The sequence below is a fragment of the Pituophis catenifer genome, unplaced genomic scaffold (genome assembly GCF_029215685.1).
Source record: "Pituophis catenifer annectens isolate HBS135680 unplaced genomic scaffold, rPitCat1.0.hap2 SCAF_1, whole genome shotgun sequence".
Taxonomy (NCBI): Eukaryota; Metazoa; Chordata; class Lepidosauria; order Squamata; family Colubridae; genus Pituophis; species Pituophis catenifer.
The window spans coordinates 251,222,368-251,246,938 of record NW_027256881.1 but is presented as its reverse complement, the minus strand read 5'-3'; the positions used below and the strand labels follow the sequence as shown (position 1 = coordinate 251,246,938).

At 37.3% G+C, this 24,571-nt stretch overlaps 1 protein-coding gene across 13 annotated transcripts in view; it reads right to left on the bottom strand.

Annotated features, from left to right (window-relative positions):
- The window catches only part of SOX6 (SRY-box transcription factor 6), a 498,819-nt gene that overhangs the window by 25,127 nt on the left and 449,121 nt on the right, over positions 1-24,571 (bottom strand). For 9 of the 13 annotated variants that reach the window (XM_070933721.1, XM_070933755.1, XM_070933739.1 and 6 more), the window contains one exon: positions 1,189-1,314. The exons of the other annotated variants lie outside the window; for them this stretch is intronic. In XM_070933721.1, coding sequence (XP_070789822.1) covers positions 1,189-1,314 — 126 coding nt within the window. The remainder of the gene's footprint in view (positions 1-1,188; positions 1,315-24,571) is intronic. 13 annotated transcript variants of the gene reach the window in all.

The window sequence follows — 24,571 nt, the reverse complement described above, 5'->3', positions numbered from 1 at the left end:
TGGGTTGAGGGGTAGTGACTGGCCCAAGGTCCTCAGTCGGCCCTCGTGTATAAGGTAAGACTAGAACTCACAATCTTCTGGTTTCTAGCCTAGCACCTTAACCACTACACCAAACTGGTGTACTTGTTCATTCTTTCTCTCTCTCTCTCTCTCTCTCTCTCCCCTCCCCCAAAGAAAAAAAAACAACTAGATATAAGAAGGGTTTTGTTGGATCACATCAAAGTCACAGCAACTAGATACTAAAAGCAAAGAACAACTTCTTAATTGGTCTCATATGTGAATACAAATTTGGGCCATCATGCTAATTTTAAGAGTAGAGAAGGTGGTATGAACAAGGTTGTCCTTCAGGTAACCTAGAACTACCTTTACTTCTAGTTTAATATTAACATTTAGTGGAAACCAGTATAATTATAATGAACACAATGCCTGGCCTTCCAGCATCTAACAATATGCTGTATCTATGCCTTAAATTGAACTTCATGAACCATCCTTCTGCTGTCCTACACTGGCCACAACAGCACCTAATCTGTAAATATGCAGCCTCAATGGTAGAACAAGGGCATGAGGCATCATGCAGAGTTCCTCACAGGTCATCCTGAGAAGGGTTACCTGAATCTGTGCCAGGGGTGAAATCCAGCAGGTTCTGGAGAATCGGTAGCAGAAATTTTGAGCAGTTCAGAGAACTGGCAAATACCACCTCTGGCTGGCCCCAGAGTGGGGTGGGAATGGAGATTTTGTAATATCCTTCCCCCTGGAGTGGGAATGGAATGGAGATTTTGCAGTATCCTTCCTCTGGAGTGGGGTGGGAATGGAGGTTTTGCAGTATCCTTCTCCTGCCACATCCACCAAACCACGCCCACCAAGCCACACCACGCCTACCAAGCCAGGCTCACAGAACCGGTAGTAAAAAAATTTGGATTTCACCACTGATCTGTGTATGTTCCAAGGAAAGCAAATGCTGGCTGCCCCATCTCTCTTTTTCAGCACTCATATCTAATCAGTCTCACCAAGCCTGCCAAAATGTGTGGCTCACACATGCAGCATCCCATGGCTTCTGCTCTCCTCAGCCAAAGCAGAAACCCTGCATTGTTATATGCATATTCCATTTCAAAGTACAAATCAGATTATTGACCAGCAAAGCAATGATTAAAATCCAATGGCTGACAAACAGTCCCTTAAAAGTACTACCTCTATTCTCTCTCCACCAGTTCTCCAGAGAATCTTTCTATTTTTCGGGGGAACACTGCATCCTTTCAGGACCACTGAAGCCTTTTTTATATCTTCCATGAAGAAAGGAAGATAATTATCCCTTATCTGTTTCAAAAAGAAAAAAAAAAGAAAGGGGAATGGATGATAAATTCCCAATATATTACAAACAACCTTATTTTCTCTTTCTCTGCCTATATCTATATTGCTGCAAGAATTCAGCTAGGAATTCCTCACTGTAAAACTCTATTTTATTTTATTTTTAGAACAGGGCAATACAATACTAAACACCTTGCCACTCAATAAATGCTAGCATTGTCCAGGATGAATTGCATTTGCTTTACTTCAAGTTTGACTGACCAGGTGGTTTTATTAGCCTGTCATGGATGAGTCTTTGACAATCTGGGAGCAGGAGGTTCTCAAATCAGAAAGCCCAGAGCAACTGACACACAACCCTGCAAATGCTGATTGATCAGTTGTCCCAACTTACTTTTGTTGCTTATTCCTCAGAGAGTTTGGATCCCCTATGCACCCGCAGTACCATTTGCCATCCCCTTTATTTATCTATTCTCCCACTTAACATCCAAGAGTCTTAAACCTGCCCTACTAAGACAGGAATCTTTCCATAAAATATCCTAACAGGGTATCTGAGTTTTTCCTGGTAAAAGAACTTTAGTTTGATTAAAATGAAGAAAAAGAAAAATGCTTTCTATTTTAAAAAAAGAAATCAACAGAACCTTCTCTGTATCATAGTATGCATATTTGAAATATCTTTCTAGTCATTCATTCTCTTTGATTCTCTCCAGAAAATATTCTGTGTTAAAAAAAAGAAAGTTTCTGAAAGAATATCAATATTTTGACATTCAGAAAGGAAAGGAAAAATTACACGATAAAGCACAGAACTGTGAGGAAGAGAAACTTGCATGATAATAACTAAAAGAATCAAAGTGTATTTACAATTATTTAATAGTCATCAACATGCCATTTCTGAATGGGAAATTGAGTACTACAATAATTCCCTCTGTATTTTTATTTTCGTAGATGCCAGCATTCATTTTTCTACTTGAAAACAATAGCAGCTACAGTATTTTACAGCTTTCCTATTTTATAGAAAAGAAATAAAAAAGAAAAATGATTTCAATAGCAGTGGTCTGTATAAATATATGTGAATATCTGAAGCAAGACAATTTAGGTAAATAATAGTATTTTAAAATGAGTTAAATTAAGCAAATTATTTTAAATGAAGACAACTAGCAAACTATCCATCCAGATATCAAATATATCTTAGCAAAAATGTAGTTATTGTATTGTCCTGACAGATTCTATATTACTTTCTAAGCATGTAAGCCCATAAAAATAAATATATAAAAGTAAAGTAAAATATCCTGGGTTATATAAAGGTACACATGGATGACTATGACATCGCTTCCAACATCATGTGTTTTTAGAAGTCATATTTCATGCCCATGTACTCTACTGTGTATACTATGGACTTATTTTTGCTCATTATAATATAACATACTTCTCAAAGCTCTGAGCATATTCTCTGAGTGAAGAAAATACATCCTATGCAGTGGGGGGATTCAGCCAGTTTGCACCACTTCGGGAGAACCGGTTGTTAACTTTCTGAGCAGTTTGGTGAACTAGTTATTGGAAGAAATCATTAGGGCAGAGAACCGGTTGTTAAATTATTTGAATCCCACCACTGATCCTATGAATCTTCTACAGACAAAAGGGCTCACAGAACTGAATTCAACTTAGAACATTACTTGGAAACTAAGAGAACTAAAGTTTGTAGAATTTACAATCTCTTTCAAATTATAAACCAGATACTGAAGTGTTGGGTCTTTGGGGCTCTCTGGGGCTTTTCTTGTAGATATTTCATTACACAAACTAAGTAGACTGCTAGACTGATGATGTTGCCTAGTCTGGATAATGAATGTCTGCAAGAAAACAATCAAAATGCTCAAAGAGCACCAAGGACCCGTCATTTCGATCCTGAGCAACGGATATTCTCCTTTATTGGTACTACATATGGGTACCAAACACTTGAGAAAGCAAGTAAATGAGAAAAAAATGTCCACTTCCACCAGTAGCACTGATGATTTCACCTAGTTTGAGTAGTGAAATGTCTGCAAGAAAACAATCAAGCTCAGAGAGCATATTTCAACCCTGAGCTACAAACACTCTCCTTTATTAGAGTCTGAAAAGCAGGAATTGTTATTGCTGAAGTGGACTGATAGCAAATTTGTTTTGCTAACAACAGAATCTTTATTTTCCATTCAGTGACATGATTAGGCGCTTATTATGCATTATCAGGCACAAGCATATAGGCAGTATAAAACTCTTGGTTAAGTGCTTTGAAATGATGATATATGGGCTAGGTGTTGTATAGTAAAAAAAAAAGATATTTAAATGATAAAGCCCCCCTTAGTGAGCATTGATAAATGATAAATGTTCCAGACTACAAAGCTGTGCCATCCATCATATTCGCATGTTATCACAGTCAATGATGGAGCAACCTCAGTTGTGACAGATGGACTATGAGATTATTATCCCTCTGATTTTCAGTCACCAAATAACTCAACTCCTCAAACATTTTTTTTTAACTTTGCATTCCATTAATAACTTTGTCTATACTTCTATGCTGGGAATGATCAATGTTATCCTTTGAGTTAGAGCAGAAGAAGACTAGAAACTAAGGAAGCAACTAACAAAAAGCAAAAGAAAGTGTTTGCTCATCCACTGGAGCTGGGGAGGGAAACTGCTAATAACTTCAGAACAAATATAAAATTGTGATCTTGGGGAAGAAAAGTAATGATAACAGTAAGCATACAATAATGGCTTTTCTCTGTATTTAGGTAAAAGTTGAATTTTTGATGTGCACGGTATATTATCATAAAATTTTATATACTACTATTTTACATGCTATACTATGTTTTATACAGTTATTGGTTATTCTATAGTAATGCGAGTGCCAGCAGTAAAATTGCTTCTAAATTTAAGTGTTATTTATTCATTGCCACATAACAATGCTTTTTGACATAAAAAGTATTCTGTTTATAAATGTAACTTTACAACTGCTGCATCCAGGCTCCGTGGTAAATGAATGACATTTTTATTATTTTATAGTCTCATTAAAGTTTTACTGATTATGCTATCAAAAAGGAGTCATAAAGATCATAAAACATCTATCTCCCCGATAGATCAGGGGAGCAGGAATTCATGCCATATAGTTGTACTAAATGGCCAACCATAAATGACATTTATGCCATCTTTAAGTATGTGAGAACACTTGGACAAGTTCAACAAAACTGTTTCAGTAATTGTGTACTTAAATAACAGTTTACTTGCCAGCAAGCAAAGACTGTGTGTATGCGTGTTTCAAACCCTGTGAAAGATGACTGATTGCATCCATCTCTTGAAAAACAATATAAGAAATGTAATAATACACCAGGCAACCCTCCCTTTTAGATTACCATGACTAATCACACTATAACCATTGCCAAATTATTTCAACATGTTTTTTTTTTTTCCTTTCCACATCTGACATATATGCAAAGGCTAAAGTGGAAAATGGCATACATGCGAATCATTGTGTGAAAGACCTTTCTTCTTCCCCCTAATCTTTACAAACAAATACATTTTTGCTGAAAAAGGCATAGTTGAACAATGATGTAATCCCCTTTATTTCAAGACTCTAGCCTAGTAGTTACCAACATTTATTTAAACAACCAGTTTTGAGACTCCTTAATAATGTGGGTCATATACAGAAGCCACAAAGTAAATGCCTTTGGGAATGTTATGCACTCTGTGGACAATATTCTAGTTGCACAATGTGCCAAAAATTCCAGCATGTTGTCTTTATACACATGGGCACACATACACACGCAACAGATTAAAGCTAAATTATTCGTCATTATGCATTTAAAAACACATTTGAAGTTTTGTTTCTTGCTTGTACTTCTATTCAAGCCCAGAGAGAACAAACAAACATAAAAAGCTCAGGTTCAAAAAAATACTGAGAGAGGAATTTCTAGAAAAGGCAGTACTTAACAGCCTTCATACAATTTAATTATATTGGTTGCTTTACTCTCCCTGTATCTCACTCTTTACTACCTAAAATATGAACATAAATTCTTCTGTTTTTAAAAACTTAAAATAGTTGTATATAATTACAGTAATACTTAATATATCTAATAACAATACTTTAAGCCACAGTTTACCTCAGAGCTTGATATTCATTGCCATGTATTATAAAGGGGACTTGAATTGGCCAAATAAGGTCAATACATGTTCTATTAGAAGAAACCAGGATATAAACAGAATGAATAAATTAATCAAAATTATATATAGCCTATGATCATCTTCCTTACCGTTATAAAATGGAATAAATTCCACCATAGCCAACACAAACTGAAATTCTGAAAGGTCAAATTTTGTCATTTAAAAATAACTTTGCAGTCAACGTCCAAATTTTGTGTTTTTTATTATTATGTTTAACCACCAGTGAAACTGCAAGAAATATGGCCAGCTTTATTTTTCACTGTGGTATTTTTCATTTGTTCATTTGTTTTAGAGTGAGTAAGGGGCAACATTGGTGTGTTTAATCCATTTCCAGAGATTCATACACTTAATTTTTATTTTGTGGGTGACAAAATAAGTTTAGCTGCAAAAAGTGGTCGGTTTGCATCTATAGCCCCGTCATGCTATAGAACTCACAATTTCCTGTCTGGTATCTTTACCACTACACCAACCAACTCTGACAGTTAGAAGAATTAATAAGTGGAACAACTTGCCTGCAGAAGTTGTGAATGCTCCAACACTGGAAATTTTTAAGAAGATGTTGGATAACCATTTGTCTGAAGTGGTGTAGGGTTTCCTGCCTGGGCAGGGGGCTGGACTAGAAGGCCTCCAAGGTCCCTTTCAACTGTTCTGTTCTGTTCTGTTCTGTTCTGTTCTGTTCTGTTCTGTTCTGTTCTGTTCTATTCTATTCTATTCTATTCTATTCTATTCTATTCTATTCTATTCTATTCTATTCTATTCTATTCTATTCTACTCTACTCTACTCTACTCTACTCTACTCTACTCTACTCTTATTCTATTCTACTCTACTCTACTCTACTCTACTCTACTCTACTCTACTCTTATTCTATTCTATTCTATTCTATTCTATTCTATTCTATTCTATTCTATTCTATTCTTATTCTTATTCTTATTCTTATTCTTATTCTTATTCTTATTCTTATTCTATTCTGTTGTCGGTTTGGAAAAAGTTTTTTGCTTATGTTTATCCATCCAATAGTATTTAGACTGATTCCACTTGTTTTAATTGTATGCTAATGTGGGAAGATTTCAGTAGAAAATAGAAAATCATAGTGTGCCACTGAACTTTAATGAATAAAGCCAAACATACAAAAACAGTCAGAACTGGTGTCTTTGGTGGATCATAATTCCACTTTCTTTGGTGGCACTGTATTTGCAAAAGTTCAAGAACAATAGCTGTATTCATATGATACACTGAATCACAAACAAGTGCATCACAGTTTAGCCTACCAGGTTGTATAGACCCTGCCAGTGTGGTTAGTATATGATTTAATACGATATGAACACAGAAAATTGTAGCATATAACATGAACACAGAAAATTGAATTAACTGAATAGACTTTGCTTAAATTAACCATGAATGGGCACGTTGTGCAAAAAATCCCCAATATTTAGAGTACAGCATCTATAGATTTCTTTTGCAACTTCTCACCCTATTCTAAAGGTTTCCTCCAAAAAGAGTTTTAAAAATGCAAGAAAATGCGAGGATTTTTCCCACTTCCATGAATAGCATTCTTGTCATTCTATATCCAATCCATTATTTAACAACAGTAGAGTGTTGGGTGTATATAAAAGAGAAGTGATATCATTTTAAAGCTAAAGACTACTTTGCTTGGCCAAGAATTAAACTGAGGATGTGAAGAAAAGCCAGGGAGCTGAGAAGGGATAATAGATATTACTCTTTTGGAAACGAAGAAGAAAAACTTCATATGGTTCTCCTTTGTGTCTGATCTCTATTTAAACCCTTCTTTGCAATGCATAGATTCAGAATTACTGCCACACGAGGAACTGCTCTTAAATTATAGACCTATTCCTAGTACTTTTACAGACTATAGTACTCATTGACAATGCTTCCCCATCTCCCACCCCCCACCCCCCATGGATGTCTCTGTTCATCTGGTTTTAATATGGTCTTAACCAATTGCAAGGTTATTTATAGAGTTTGTAGCTCCCCAGTAGTTAGAGTTATGAAGCATTCAGTCTTAAGCATATCCAGTTGTGTGGTAACCCAACTACTGCTTTAATGTGGTTTCCATCTTTTTATTTATGCACCAACGCATGATCCATGTCAGTATGCAAACAGTTTGAGATTAACCCTTTCTTTCAATGCACAATGCAAATCATTTTATATAGTTCACCTAGAGGTCCACACAGCTTAATCTTTATGGAGGATAATACTTTTCAGCCTTCCGGTTAGATTCTGTTAGATTAGCAATCAGAATCTAACATTTTGAGAATGAAGGTCTGAAGCCAATATAAATAGTCCTTTAGCAAATGAAAGGAAAGAGGCTGTTTATGAAATGTTCTATTTTATGCTTAATGAGGCCAAAGGAATCCTGGATTAGAAATAGATCAGCTAATTATAGCTATATTTGGTGTTTAATTACATCTTGTTTGATTTTTCATGTGTAAGGACAGAAAACCTTTTCTACTTTCCTGAAGTATTCTTTTCCTTTCTTTCCTTCAAAGTCACTCTTAAGACTGAAGATTTACTTCATATGATAGCATCTGCGCCACTGCCAATGTCATTGAATTAAACAGTCTAATAATGGATTATGTAGGACAAATGTACTATTCTTTTAACATCTCAAGATTAGGGAATAGATTTCTTTAAAGAATAGATTCACATCAAAGACCATACTTTTCTCTCAGTGGTTTTAAAAAGACACAGGGATGTCATTAGGAAAATGCTATATCACTGGATCTTGATTTTCATTGTAGTAAGTTTAATTTTTTAAGTGCATATCTTACTTCAGTTCAAATTCCAGAGATACCACTATTTGGAGATTATCTGGAAACCATTCTAGACAGTAGTGCTAAGGTCATAGGCAGTCATAATTTCATGATAAGCATTTAGTCCGATGGTGAGGATCCCTTGGGCCTAACGCAACTATTAAATTGATCTCTGATTACCAACTGATTACCAACTCTGCATTTTCAAACAATCAGTTTGGAAGCAGCCACTTGGACCATCAAGTCAAATCCACTAGTCAACAGGACAATGGTTGCCCAGCCACCATTTGAGCACACACAGGTCATAATGAAAGTTTGCTTCTTGATTTTCTCTTCTCAGATAAGGAATTGCTTGTCACAGATAAAGTTACTAGATTTTGCATGGCAACAATTAAAATCCATAATCATTTAGGGTAAATTACATGGGTAAATCACTGAGATTCCAATTTTAAGCTTTATTTTTATCTATTTTTAATTACTATCCAAACTACTGACAGGTTGCAGTCAGAGTTGAAAACAATTCCTTTCTAATATTAACTTTACACTTAAGTCTCTCCCTCACACAAACAATAATTGATATATTTTGATTTTATGAATGCTCCAACTTCTAGGAAGTTATCACTTATTAATTTGGGGTTTTAATTTATTTTTAATATCCATGTAATCATATTTTATTAATATGATATTGTTAATATTTTAATATTATTTTATTCTCTTTTTAAAACTGAACTGCTGCTCTTAATCTGTTTTCATGCACTTCAGGTATCTTGTTTTACATTTTTCTTTGGTTTTTAATTTCCTTGATACCTTACTATTTTAGACTAGTATATAAAACATTGGTCAATTACCATAATAAACCTGAACTTAAAACTGAAAGTAAGGGGTCATATTAAAAATCACTTGCCAGTTTGGAAAAACAGGATAAAATAATACAATTCAAATTCTTAAATTAAAATTACTGCCATAACAGCTATCATTTTAAGTAATGGTCTCATCTTACATTTTCGAGTATTGCGTTTTAAGATTTAAGTATTCTTAACAAATTGATACAGATTTGATATAAAATATTCAGTATTTTTGGTCTGTCAACCTTTTAACAAACACATTATAAAAAACCAAGAGTTTTTTTCTGCATGGCATTGCACAAAGCAGGTGACAATTATAAAACTATATATTAAAAACTAAAGCATGTGCTTTGAGTTTCAAAAGTAGATACAGTTATTAAACAAGCAGCTTGAACAATTCAAACATTGAATTCATCAGATGTTATGGCTTAGTTAGGACCTTATTTGCCCAGTACTGTAGAATTTTTAATATGTTCCAATAGAGATCTTTGTTTGCTTTAAAGTAAATATGGGTGGTTTTGAACACTTCACTTGTCTTGGAAATTCTCAGAGGGAAGACTAAGATACTTCTAAAGATAGAGAAGTAGTGACAATGGGTCAAGGCTGCTGAAATCATTATGTCATCTCTCTTGTCTTGTAATACTGCTCTTTTCCTGTCATTAATTTTTCTGCCTCAGGACAAATACGCTACTTAACTGGTGTCAAAAGGAAAGCATCAACTTTGTGTAAAGAAATGTGGCCAACAAAACAAACCCTTCACTTGGTTCTTTCTCTCGAACAATAAAGAAAATAGAATATGTGGCCAACAGCAACTGTATCACTTAGGCCCCCATGCTAAATAAAACAATTGAGAAGCTATAAGAGGTTATGGATGCTTGAACACGAAACCATAATGGTACCAATTGTCCTTGTGATTGATCTCTGGCCAGAAGGATGGTTTGATAGATCCTTCCTCACTATTTTTGGTCTCTGAACTGATTTCTGATAGTATCCTTCTAGGCTAGCTTTGGCAGTTAGTTTTGAGAGCACAGTTTGTGCCAATTTTCCTCTCTCTGGAATAGGTTACAGTTGGTGAAAGAAGGGGGAGAGAGGTTTAGACCTTGCTTTGCAGGACTCAACATTCTGCCCATTCCTATTTAATGAGGTCATCTGACAGTATGGTGTGAAGTATCGTTAGTATGTGGTTGCAAGTTAGCTGTATATCTCTACCCCAGGTGGACCATGTTTTGCCATGGAGATCTAGTCCAAGTGTGGAAAAGTTATGGGAGTTTGGATGGGAAGCAACAGGCTTAAATCAACCCTTGCAAGACTTAATGGCATAGGTTTTAGGGGGCCCTGGTTCCAGTTATGTTCCATCTTTAGTTTAGCATGTGGTGGATATATGCAGGAGGGTCTTATGCATAGCCTTGTGTTGTGTTCCAGCCAGTAGTGGGTTTCAAAAATTTTTACTACTGTGGGTATGGCTTTCTGGACGTGGCTTTGTGGGTGTGGCAGGGGAAGGATACTGTAAAATCCCCATTCGGTCCCCAATCCACGGGAAGGTTACTGCAAAATCCCCATTTCCTCCCAATCAGCTGGGACTCTGGAGGCAGAAAATAGATGGGGGTGGGACCAGTCAGAATTTTTACTACCAGTTCTCCGAACTACTCAAAATTTCCGCTACCGGTTCTCCAGAACTGGTCAGAACCTGCTGAAACCCACCTCTGGTTCCAACCATCTTTTTTATAGACTGGAAGGCACTGTACATGATCGTTCGTGTTTTGGTCATCTCTCACATGAACTACTGCAATGTATTACACATGGGGCTGCCCGTGAAGAGCATTTGGAAGCTATAATTGGTTCAAAATACAATGATGTAGTCAATTATGGGCATTCCCCATTTGTTATGTGAGCTACACCAGCTCACAGTAGGTTTCTCATTGGAATTTAAGATTTTTATTATTATCCATAAAGGCCTTCATGGAATGGGCCCAAGGTAGTTGAAAACCACTGCTCTCCAATGGTTTCTACCTGCCTTATTGATTCCAACAGGAGGGACATGGTTTGGGCCCTGTCTATTAAAGAAGGCCATCTGTGAGACCCAGAAAGTGTGCCTTTTCTGTCATAGCCCCTGCCCTCTGGTAGACCTTAATACCTGAGATCAAATCGGCCCCAAACCAGCTGGCCATCTGGAAAGCACTAAAAACCTGGCTGTATGCCCAGGCATAGGAGTTGAGAAGTTAGCAAAGCCTGTTTGGGTTGATATTACATTACTGTATGTATTTTTCTCTTGGCTACTGTTTCTTTTTTAATTATACAGTGTGTGGTGAATCATACATTCTAATGGTTTTATATTGGGTTTTTTGTTTAAACTGTGTTCACCACCTAGACTCACTGTGGCAAAGGCGGTGACCCTATCAAGCTAAATAAATAAAGAAATACTTAATTTTTTTGGTAAATAATTAACTAGGAACTGAACAGTCCTGTAAAATGTAATAATTTGAGTCTAGGTGCAAGAAAATTGGTAGGAACAATATGTAATGAAAATAACTGATTGAACACATAAAAAAAGAAAATTTTAAAAAGCAAGTAACTGTAATGGAGACAGAGGAGAAAATTTTGTAAATTTTAATTTAATTTCTGGTTCTGGTTCTGGTTCTGTCAATGTTCCTTCTGGACAATTTATTCACATGTGGAAACATGCAGCTGTATGAGAAAAAGTTACCAGGATTGGTCTCAGTTGTGCAACTATAGTTGATAAAATGATTCAGTAATGGTTTTTTTAAAGTGTTAATCTATCTAATCTTCCTTCCATCATCTTAAATTCAAAATTATCTTCTTCTTGGGGAGGGGGTTAGACACAGTTATAATTTTGAATTATGAGCTAATGGATTTCATATTTCAGTAGATTCCTTACTTATTGACTTCTTAAGCTTTTTAGTGAATAGGGAAAGAATTAAATGTTCATTGACTATTAACATTTTTAACAAAAAATATTAGGAAGACATCTTATGTTACAAAATAGAACCAATTTTGGATAAATAGAAGGAATATTCCATTATTTACCTGGTCCAAACTTCTTCCTAACTGACATTCTATTTCATCTTTAAAGAAAAAGAAGCGAAGAAATCATACCATATAAAGAAAAGAAAAATATGTATGCATGCATATATCAGATTAATTAATCAGAACTACTAATTTTCAGATTTCTGATCTGAAATAGGATATTATAATTCTCATTTTTCTAAGAATTTTATATGCAAAATAAGCCATCGTTGGCGCAAGCAATATTCTTTTTATTTCTTAATGAGAGCTTGTAAGATATCTTATATCTTAGATTTTCAAAAATGTGATAACATTTTGGTTTCTTGTTTTATCTCTAGCATGACAATAGTTGGTCATTTTGTTGCCTTTTTCCTAATGTTTGTTATACTATTAAAGCGATTATGATGATAACAATGTTGATTGCCTAAACAAGTAACTTTGATGCAATATTTGCCTTTGAATGTTCCTTAGTTAAAATTAAGATGGCACTAAACATTTTTCAGGTGTCTCAGTTCATATTATGTAACTTTATGCTATTCCTATATACATTTAATACTCCTTGAAATTGCCAAAACTAATTTCTTTGTCACATGATGTTATGGGCTATGAGAATGACCTTGGGAGACAGAAGGAAAAGTTGCAACTGCTTCATGCAAAAAATATTTCAGCCCACGGGGAGAATGGGGACATAGTAAGGATCGCACAAGGAATTCTTCCTAGTTTTCTGGAAAATAAAAATAAGGGAGAAATATTTTCACACTTGCAAGTTTCTGCTTCTGTAACCTTACAATAAAGGTAGTGTTAGTATTCAGGGTTTGTGCTTCCTGTCTGGATTACCTCAAAGAGCTGACCCATGAAACATAAACGTGTAACCTAGCCTTCTTCGTTGTTATTATTTTGCTTGATCAATATCGGTCCACCTACATTCCCCACAATGACAACAAGTAAACTCTTATTCAAGAACTGAGGTTGCTAAGGGAAAGAAAGAAAATAGGAAAGGAAGTAGAAGCATTAGATTTCTACCTATAGTGGAAAGTGAGCTTCTCAGCACTCAGAAAACATGGTTCTGGTGATGGTGGGGGGGGGAGGGGGGCAGAGCTTTAACTGAAGGCACACTTAAGCCTCCCAACGGAATTCTTGAGAAAATATAATACTTTTTTGGGGGGGGAAGTAAATATGAAAATATAGGCTGTTGTTTAACTTTGCAGCATGCCAACTTTCTGTTGTTTTGGTGGTGGTTATTATATTCAAAAAATTAAAGCAGCAAACCAGGTAGCAAGCCTGGTAAGAAAGAGAGTGAAAGCACACTGATATCTTTGTATTGCTAATTCCAGAATTACATTTTAAGATTATTATATCTCTTGCGTTAGACATACACAAAGGGTAACTTTCTGGAAAGAATCTGAAATTAGGCTATTTTTCTTACTATCACAACATTGGAAGCAACAAACATAAACCTGATTGCTGAAAGTCTCCATGACTACAATATTGTTCTTTAAAAACCTACTGAGAAGTCACAGGTTTCACCTTTTCATAAGATACCTCATTCTGTGTTTCTACCAGATCAGATTCTAATTGCACCAAATAGATTCAGCACACCGTTTCACTATGTGAGAGGTATTGTAATCATTTAGCTATTCAAAGAAAAATTTATTTCCTGATCATGCAGCTAAAAACAGTATGGTCTATTGTTGTACTAGAGAGGAACGATGCAGAACAAAACATCCAAGTAAGTATCATAATTAAATGCATAAGAAAAACGCAAATATTTTCTTCCAGAACTTTAAAGTTCTTTGTTTATAACATGCAAGGAAACTTAACAGGAAGTTTTATTCATTGCTTCTAAACAATATTATTTTTTCTTGTCACTCAATAGCAATAGCAATAGCAATAGCACTTAGACTTATATACTACTTCACAGTACTTTACAGCCCATTCTAAGCGGTTTACAGAGTCAGCATAGTGCCCCCAACAATCTGGGTCCTCATTTTACCCACCTCGGAAAGATGGAAGGCTGAGTCAACCTTGAGCCTGGTGAGACTCGAACTGCCAAACTGCAGGCAGTCAGCAGAAGTACCTGCAGTACTACATTCTAACCACTGCACCACCACGACTCAATACCAATAATCCTATGTCTAATTTCAATACTGTTATACAGAAATGTATATTTCAATCATATGTTTTTCTTCTAATAAAAGGGGCCAATATTAAATGAACTAACCTTTCAAATTTCCTCAGGATTGGTTACAAATGTGCAGAGGTGGTATTCAGCAGGTTCTGATCAGTTCTGGAGAACCAGTAGCGGAAACTTTGAGTAGTTTGGAGAACCGGTAAATACCACCTCTGACTGGCCCCGCCCCTGTCTATTCTCTGCCTCCCAGCTGATCAGGAGGAAATGAGGATTTTGCAATATCCTTCCCCTGGAGTGGGGTGGGAATGGAGATTTTACAGTATTCTTCCCCTGCCATGCCCACCAAATCACGCCCACCAAGCCATGCCATGCCCATCAAACCACGCCCACAGAACCAGTAGTAAAAAAATCTGAATCCCACCACTGCAAATGTGGATTATGAAGCAAGGACCCAAGGGTTTAATTACTATTTTGGGATACACCCCAACTCAGTAAAATTGTTGAGTGTTAGCATCATTATTTGTTTACAAAACTAAACATGAAACATAATTTGAAACGTTTTGGTTTAAAATTCTAGTCAGAAATGCAAAAGTAACAAGAGTTCACATGCAAATACATGTGTATCTATACACAGACATACATACATCTTCCTCGCCCTCCCTCCCTTCCTTCCTTTTCCTTTCAGTGTAATCTGGTAGTGTTGTTTTAATCCCATTTTTAGTAAGTTTTATTATAGGAGGGAGGGAGGGAGGGAGGGAGGGAGGAAGTTATCTGTATGTATGTGTGAGACACATTTTTCTGTCATAGGAATAATTGAATAGGGATCTATATGCAGTTGCATTTGACATTAGACTGAGTAAATCCAGTAGAACCAAAGGGTAACACCAGTTTCATGTCCAGGATTTGCAAATCAGAGCACATACATTACATTTTAGATGCTTGACAACCAGCATGTATTTACAGCTGTTGCAGCATCCCAGAGCCATGCGATCACCATTTGTGTCCTTCCCAACTGGCTTTGAACAAGCAAAGTCAATGGGAGAAGTCAGATGTAAGACAAAAATGCCCACAATTTAAGACAAAAATCTGCACATCTTAAAATGTTCCAACTTTAGTAAACATTCTATCAAGAGATACAACATTCATTTATCTGTTGTAGCTTTTTAACGTTTATATATACTGTGAAATCATTCTATTTTCCCTGTCAAACTGCCTTAGATTTCATAATTAATTTTCAGATCCATATTTTATATTGTACCCATGTTAATCTAATATTCACTGCTAATCATTCAGTTTCTCAGTCAACAACATACCTTTATCTCCATATAAAACTACATGTTCATTTATGTCCCTAAATGTATATACATTCATGTCCCCAAGCTAACGCACCTGTAACCACACATATTCTTTACACATTTTTCCACACATATTCTTTATACATTTGTCTACAGATACATAAAACAACTAGGAGGACATCTCACCTGCTTGTCTTAAATCCTGCTCAATGCTGACCTATTTGCTAAGCATTCCATTTATGCTCATGCATTATTTACTTCCATCAAATATTGCTCCTTTTGCATTCAGCAATCAATCTTCAGTTCCATATTCATGCAAACCTATTCAATTTATCATAACTTTTACTAAATCAACAAAGGTACGATGAGCTTCCTCATATTCATGTATTTCTCAGTAACTTATGAAGAACAAAACTAGGCTTTATGCACACTCCTCATAAAGGCCTACTGCATTTCCCAAATTTTGTTGTCATCTCTTCTATCTTTCAATCAAACTTCTGCCTGACAAGGCACATATAACATATTAATCCCCCTGTAAGTTAGGCATTCATTTTCTGCTTTCTTTCTCCTTGTATAAGGAAGCAATAATGACATTTTTTTCCAGTAATGAGGCAGTCTTTGCATACATGTTACACAAATTGCACAATCATTCCATAAACAAGTAACATCCATAATTTAACATTTCTCCTATGATATCAGCTCCACCTGTATCCTTACAATTTAACAACATCTTAATAGTATTTTTTTTCTTGCTTTTTTACCCATTTTTCTTGGATAATAACATTTGCAGTATTCCTTTTAATTTCATTTCTTAATATAGTGTCCCCAACCTTTCGGGGTCTATGGACCGGCAGTTGTGGCAGCAGCGGGAGAGGGGAGAGGGGTTTAATTAATTAATTAATTAATTAATTAATTAATTAATATGCCGCCCCTCTCCGAAGACCCAGGGCGGCTCACAATACACTAAAAAAATCACTATAAAAACACTTAAAAATTAAAAACCTTAAAGACATTAAAAAGACCTAATCACATTGGGTTTTGTGCACTCTCCTGCTGCATGCATAGCCCAGTCAGGGGTGGGTTCTAAATTTTTTTACTACCAGTTCTGTGGGTGTGGCTTATTTTGTGGGTGTGGCTTGGAGGTCATGTGACTAGGTGGGCGTGGCTAGCTTGTCAGTATCATTTCTGGAAGGTCCTCGCACTTACGACCAGCCCTTGTACTTATGACCCGACTCATTTGTTTGGTTTTAACACTGATCAGCTGTAGGACGGCCCTTTGAAGCCCCGCGGCAAGAGTTTAAACAGTTTTTTTCCTTCTAGTCATCAGCTGGGACTCAGGAGGCAGCAATAGATTGGGGGTGGGACCAAATAAAAGGTAAGAATAACATGGGGGGGTGAGGTGGTGGGAGGGCGGGGCGGGGAGAACCGGTTCGGTGATGTCATATCGTCACCGCTACTGGCTCAGCCGAACCGGACCGAACCGGGAGGAACCCATCACTGAGCCCAGTTCCCAACAGGCTGTGGACCAGTAGCAGGCTGCAGATCAGGGATCTGCAGGGACTTCTGTTTTAATATATCACTCCTATTCCCATACAATTCTTAAATACTTCTTTCCCCAAAAATTATTTCAACACCTTTATTTTTAATTTCATCCACCATATTGGATTTCCTAAACAGTTTTCATTTCCATTGAAAATGTTTTATATTTTGTCTGCTTCTTTTAAACTTAATAGTTCTATGCTCTCTATATAAAAGGATTGGAAAGTGTAAGAATGATGAAAGGCTCTGCATAGTATTTGTATGCATTTATGGGAAGGTACATGAGAAAGAGGGAGGGAGGCAAAAAGAGGGAGGGAGGGAGGGAGAAAGAGAGTGTTAACAGTATAAAAGACTGATAATGTATTTTTTATTGGTGAAATAAATGCTTCATTTGCATATGTGGTAAAATTTGCTAAGAATATTTTTCTCAAACTTTTGCACACATGATAAACAGCTGCAAATGAATGATAAGTTCCCCAAAGTTATACTCCACTAAATGAACTATTTATACATTAAAGAATTTCTATATATGCTGCTCTACCATAAAGTTTATCTCCTCCAAAGGAACCGTTATGGACAATCAAGTCAAAACCATTTGACCAATAGACTATAACATCATCAATGATAAAAAATAAAATAAAATGAATATTTTAAAACACCCCTTACATATTTATATTACGATCTGAATTTATAATGGAATATCATTTTTAAATCTACCTAGCAATAAAGCCACAGAATGTTTAGCTAGCTAAGGGCAGATAGATTTTATTTGTTTTGGTTTCTCGCTTTTCCAATATATATCCTACAATTCATAATTATTTTGTGTGCATTCCTATATGCACGCATGCAATGCTTCGTAATATAGAACTATTCCCCAAGATGAATGAAAACAAGTCTTGTTACCAATCACTTTTCAAGGAGCATCAAAATAGTTTTCTTCCAGTGAATCTTTTAGTACATCACTAAATTAATCACATGATTTCCTAATTTTCTTCAAAACTCATTATCATTTTTTTAAAAATATTTTTTAGAGAAAGGTACAATCAAAATATGAAACATAAAACAAATAGCAATATAATCAACATTCTTCATTATCTTTCAACTGCTTATTTGGGATTGCTAGCTTTCCACATATCTTGAACTTCAGATAAAAGAAAAGATAAATGTAGGTTAAATGGATTTTTGGAAACCAAGGCCCACAAGAAAAAATTAGGAGAACTGTGCTAGTTTAGCCTTGAAGAAAAAGTGAGGTGGGGGGAGAGGGATATGATTGAAATATATGAAAACAAAATGCAGAACATCCTTAGAGTTGAAAAACAATTGAATGGCCCATAGTCTGTAGTATGAATAAGAAAATAAAGGTTGTGTAAAAATATACTGCCATGCCCAGGTTAAACACAACAGGCTTCTGTCATTAAACAGAAAGGCAGACTGTAGACTGGCAGAAAAAGCTATTCCTCTTAAGGAACCTACTAGCTTGACTAAAAGTCAAAAACCTTGAGCGGTGAGTTCTCTGAAAAGGCAAAAATAGGACTGCTCATAAGGTCTTTGGAAAAAAAAAAAGATAGATTGTTCAAATAGTCTCAGTGGATAGTTTAGGGTCACAGAAGTTCAGGCTAACTTCTGAACTAGCCCAGAGCACTCATTAGCACTATCAAGGATTACTTGGAACAATAGTGTTTATATGAAGGCAGCAGAATTCATTTATTTTCAATGGTTTTGCAAAAAGATATTTAGAAAGCAACCAATAAAAGATTCTAACTGTGGTCAGGGTTGTTTCCAAACTGAAATCTGGTCTTCAGAAGAGTCTGTGGACCTCATAAGGCTGTCTTTAATAAGAAATTGTGTATCACACTTTCAGCTTTTTTTCCCCTTCTTGCTGTTATAAAAATTATTTCACAATGGGATTCTGTGTTAAATGAGTTTTAAAATGCTATCATTTAAATCACATCTTGTGCAGATAAATATTTATTAGATTATAAATATGTTTTGCAAACCATGGTTAATCCTCTGGGGGCAAGAAGCTATGTAAATCCGTTTTATAGGCATGGATCCATTTTACCCCCGTTGTTCCGAGAAATCTAACAAGGCAACATATAAATGCAAATGAAAACACATATTTGACAGTTCTATCGACAGATCACTTTTCCCTTTGTGCTTGCAACCGAGTAATGAACCTCAGGCCTCTATGTTCCTCCCTTTGGGAATGGGTTGGAAAATGACTACTAGTGCCCCAGATTCTTGGCTTACTGACAGCTATTATATGGATTGAAACAGTACAAATAACAGTACAAATAAAGCGGCTGACTCTGCTGGTATGGAAATGTCCAGAGAGAAGCACCTTCCACCATGGCCAAGTATGCCTATCAGCTAGAAGTCAATGGCCGGTGACCTCGCGGGTGTCCAAAACAGAGATGGCAAGACACCATCAACAAAGATATGCAAGCCGCGGGCCTGTGCCCTGCTGACTGTGCAAAGTGGTGCTTAATGATCCAAAAGTGGATCCTGCACCTATGGGGATATGCTAAGAGGAGGAGGCGGAGGAGGAGGAGGAGGAGGAGGAGGAGGAGGCGGAGGAGGAGGAGGAGGAGGAGGAGGAGGAGGAGGAGGAGGAGGAGGAGGAGGAGGAGGAGGAGGAGGAGGAGAAATAAAATGCAAAACGAAATCAACTGTACAACTTTATCAACTGTTTGGTAGACTATAGCACAGGACCCAATGCTGATCTCTCCAAGCATGCTACAACAATCACTTAAGCTTACTTTTATTTATTTATTCACAATACCAAAGCAAGAAAGGCTTATAAGCCATGATCAGGTATTTACTGCAGTGAAATAATGACCTAAGGCATTGATGGCTAACCTTTTTGCCATCGTGTGCCAAAAGCGGGAGGAGTGCGGGGGGTCACGCGTCCATGTGCCCACACCCATAATTCAATGTGCCCTGCCCCCCAGCGCATGCACCCATGACCCTCACACACACTCCCTCCACTTTTGGCACACAATGGCACGGTGGGCCCGGTAAGCCCATTTTTCACCCTCCTCATGCTCCAGAGGCTTTCTTGGAGCCTGGGGAGGGCAAAAACGGCCTTCCCCAGCCCCCCCCCCCCGGGAGGCCCTCCAGAGGCTGGAAATAGCCCATTTCCTGACTTCTGGTGGGCCTGGAAGGCTAGAAAATCAGCTTGCCGGCCCGCACATGTGCACTGGAGCTGAGCTAGGGCAATGCTCGCGTGCCCACCGATATGGCTCCACATACCACCTGTGGCACATGTGCCATAGGTTCGCCATCACGGAACTAAAGATTTGGAAGTCCAATGAAATCAATCTACCTTATCCGCAGGGTTCCCGAGTATACCTTTTAGGTAACAAAAGTAATTTTCCTAAATTCTGAAGAGCACTAACATTAACACATTTCAACATTACCCCTGATCTATTCTCAGGGCTGTTTATGAAACAGACAGACAGACAAAGAGAAAGAAGGAAGGAAGGAAGGAAGGAAGGAAGGAAGGAAGGAAGGAAGGAAGGAAGGAGATGGGGAGAGAGAGTATGTATAATATTAATACACACACATGTACTTATAAACTCATTGATCAATAACAATAATAACATAGCAGTAATCTATAATAAAAACTACTACTAATACTACAAGACCTAACTATATTTTTCATTTCACATTTCATTGATAGATGACTGTGAAAGATAGCAACAGGCATGTTACTGATCATCTATTCCTTTTCCCCCTGTTCCATTTTATAATCTTGTCTTCTGATGAAAGGTTGCAAAACTTTTTGTCCTGAGTCACCCAGAACAATAACTTTGTATATAGTCTGGTATTACTGTACAGGAAATAATGATTCATGTGGTATCTGAAAAATGCTCTTACCTATCCTGCAAGGGAGCAAATTATAAACATACTGTATTTCAAATTATTTCATAGATACGTCTGTATTCGTTAGAGAGAATTCCCTGCTTCCATTACTTTGCTACCAAAACACTACAATAGATACTTATCTAGTTTGTTTCTCCAAAAGCCTGTAAGTGAAGCAAAAAAAAATATTGCCCAAGTCTGCAGAGTAAATTTCTAACTAAACAACACTATCTCTTTATTTATTTATTTATTTATTTATTTATTTATTTATTTATTTATTTATTTATTTATTTATTTATTTTATTTTAATTTAATTTAATTTAATTTATTTATTTATTTATCCAATTTATATGCCGCCCTTCTCCGTAGACTCAGAGCTTATAATGCATTATAGCAATAGCCTGCATACTTTTATGTACAGTGGGACATAAAAGTATTTAGTCAGCTACCAATTGTGCAAGTTCTCCCACTTAAAAAGATGAGAGAGGCCTGTAATTGACATCATAGGTAGACCTCAACTATGAGAGACAAAATGAGAAAACAAATCCAGACAATCACATTGTCTGATTCGGAAAGAATTTATTTGCAAATTATGGTGGAAAATAAGTATTTGGTCAATATCAAAAGTTCATCTCAATACTTTGTTATATATCCTTTGTTGGCAATGACAGAGGTCAAACGTTTTCTGTAAGTCTTCACAAGTTTGGCACACACTGTTGCTGGTATGTTGGCCCATTCCTCCATGCAGATCTTCTCTAGAGCAGTGATGTTTTGGGGCTATCGCTGGGCAACACGGACTTTCAACTCCCTCGAAAGGTTTTCTATGGGGTTGAGATCTGGAGACTGGCTAGGCCACTCCAGGACCTTGAAATGCTTCTTACGAAGCCACTCCTTCGTTGCCTGGGCGGTGTGTTTGGGATCACTGTCATGCTGAAAGACCCAGCCACATTTCATCTTCAATGCCCTTGCTGATGGAAGGAGGTTTGCACTCAAAATCTCACGATACATGGCCCCATTCATTATTTCCTGTACACGGATCAGACATCCTGGTCCCTTTGCAGAGAAACAGCCCCAAAGCATGATGTTGCCACCCCCATGCTTCACAGTAGGTATGGTGTTCTTTGGATGCAACTCAGCATTCTCTCTCCTCCAAACACGACGAGTTGTGTTTCTACCAAACAATTCTACTTTGGTTTCATCTGACCATATGACGTTCTCCCAATCCTCTTCTGGATCATCCAAATGCTCTCTAGCAAACTTCAGACGGGCCCGGACATGTACTGGCTTAAGCAGGGGGACACGTTTGGCACTGCAGGATCTGAGTCCCTGGCGGCGTAGTGTGTTACTGATGGTAGCCTTTGTTACGTTGGTCCCAGCTCTCTGCAGGTCATTCACTAGGTCCCCCCGTGTGGTTCTGGGATTTTTGCTCACCGTTCTTGTGATCATTTTGACCCCACAGGGTGAGATCTTGAGGGAGATTATCAGTGGTCTTGTATGTCTTCCATTTTCTAATTATTGCTCCCACAGTTGATTTCTTCACACCAAGCTGCTTGCCTATTGCAGATTCAGTCTTCCCAGCCTGGTGCAGGTCTACAATTTTGTTTCTGGTGTCCTTCGACAGCTCTTTGGTCTTCACCATAGTGGAGTTTGGAGTGTGACTGTTTGAGGTTGTGGACAGGTGTCTTTTATACTGATAACAAGTTCAAACAGGTGCCATTAGTACAGGTAATGAGTGGAGGACAGAGGAGCCTCTTAAAGAAGAAGTTACAGGTCTGTGAGAGCCAGAAATCTTGCTTCTTAGTAGGTGACCAAATACTTATTTTCCACCATAATTTGCAAATAAATTCTTTCCAAATCAGACAATGTGATTGTCTGGATTTGTTTTCTCATTTTTTCTCTCATAGTTGAGGTCTACCTATGATGACAATTACAGGCCTCTCTCATCTTTTTAAGTGGGAGAACTTGCACAATTGGTGGCTGACTAAATACTTTTTTGCCCCACTGTATATATGTGCTTATTAGGGCTTTCGCTCCCCCCCCCAAGCAGTGTTGTTCTATAAAAAGATGGCTTATTGCCCCCACAATCTGGGTCCTCAATTTACCTACCTCGAAAGGATGGAAGGCTGAGTCAACCTTGAGCCTGGTGAGATTTGAACTCGCACTAATTGCAGGCAGCTGGTAGCTAGCACTTAACAGCACTTAGTCCGCTGCACCACCGAGGCGTAGATTATTTTTCCTAAGGATTCTTCTAAAATGTAACTCTCTTGTATAAAATACCTATATCTGATATTAAAACACCATAAATATCCAAAATTCCCAATTAAACTGTGCACCAGGAATTTATTCAAAGACAGAAGACAGACTGCGCTTCAGCTAAAGCTTGTGCATGCATTCCTTGTTCTCTTCATCTGGGTCTTTTGAACTCTACATCAAGTGTGCAAGCTTCAGATAGAATCAAGATCACGTGGAGTGTTAATACCACTTTATAATGCCTTGATAAGGCCACGCTTGGAATACTGCATTCAGTTTTGGTCGCCACGATGTAAAAAAGATGTGGAGACTCTAGAAAGAGTGCAGAGAAGAGCAACAAAAACGATTAGGGACTGGAGGCTAAAACATACGAAGAACGGTTGCAGGAACTGGGTATGTCTAGTAGTTTAATGAAAAGACGGACTAGGGGAGACATGTTAGCAGTGTTCTAATATCTCAGGGGCTGCCACAAAGAAGAGGGAGTCAAAGTATTCTCCAAAGCACCTGAGGGTAGGACAAGGAGCAATGGGTGGAAACCAGCTATTGGTGAAATGCAGCTGGTTCTATCCGGCTCGAGCAAACTGGTAGTGCCTGAGGCTGGAGGCTATGCCCACCCACCCGGACATCATCATGTCCCGTTTTTGATGCTCTACGCATGCGCAGAAGGTCCTGCACATGCGCAGAGGTGTTGCACGCAAGTGAAGTGCACACATGTGAAGTGCATGCACACATGTGCATGCGCCCATTTGCGAACCGGTAGCGAAGGTAAGTGGATTTCACCACTGGTGGAAACTAATCAAGGAGAGAAGCAACTTAGAACTAAGGAGAAATTTCCTGACAGAACAATTAATCAGTGGAACAACTTGCCTCCAGAACTTGCGAATGCTCCAACAGTAGAAGTTTTTAAGAAGATGTTAGATAACCATTTGTTTGAAGTGGTGTAGGGTTTCCTGCCTAAGCAGGGGGTTGGACTAGAAAACCTCCAAGGTTTCCAACTCTGTTATTCTATTCCAGTTCTGAACAATTCAGTACATGCCCTAATTAATAAAAGAGTTGGCACATCTGAGGTGTAAATATTTACATCATCAATAGGGGATGGCAAAAACATAGGTTTTTCTATGACTCTTTCCTGCCACCTAGTGATTGTCTGGATTTTTGTAGGCCACACATCAGCCCTGGTTTTTCTGCAGCAAAAAGGTGCAGAAAATAATCAAGAGCCTGAAATATTTTCCTTTTGTTTCAGAAAAACTGAAGAAAAAGAAAGTGTTACTTTTTTTTAAATCTTCCAAAATAACAGATCATTTGACAAGACACTGTAGTAGTACTATGAGAAACTAAGCAAAGAAAACTCTACTGAG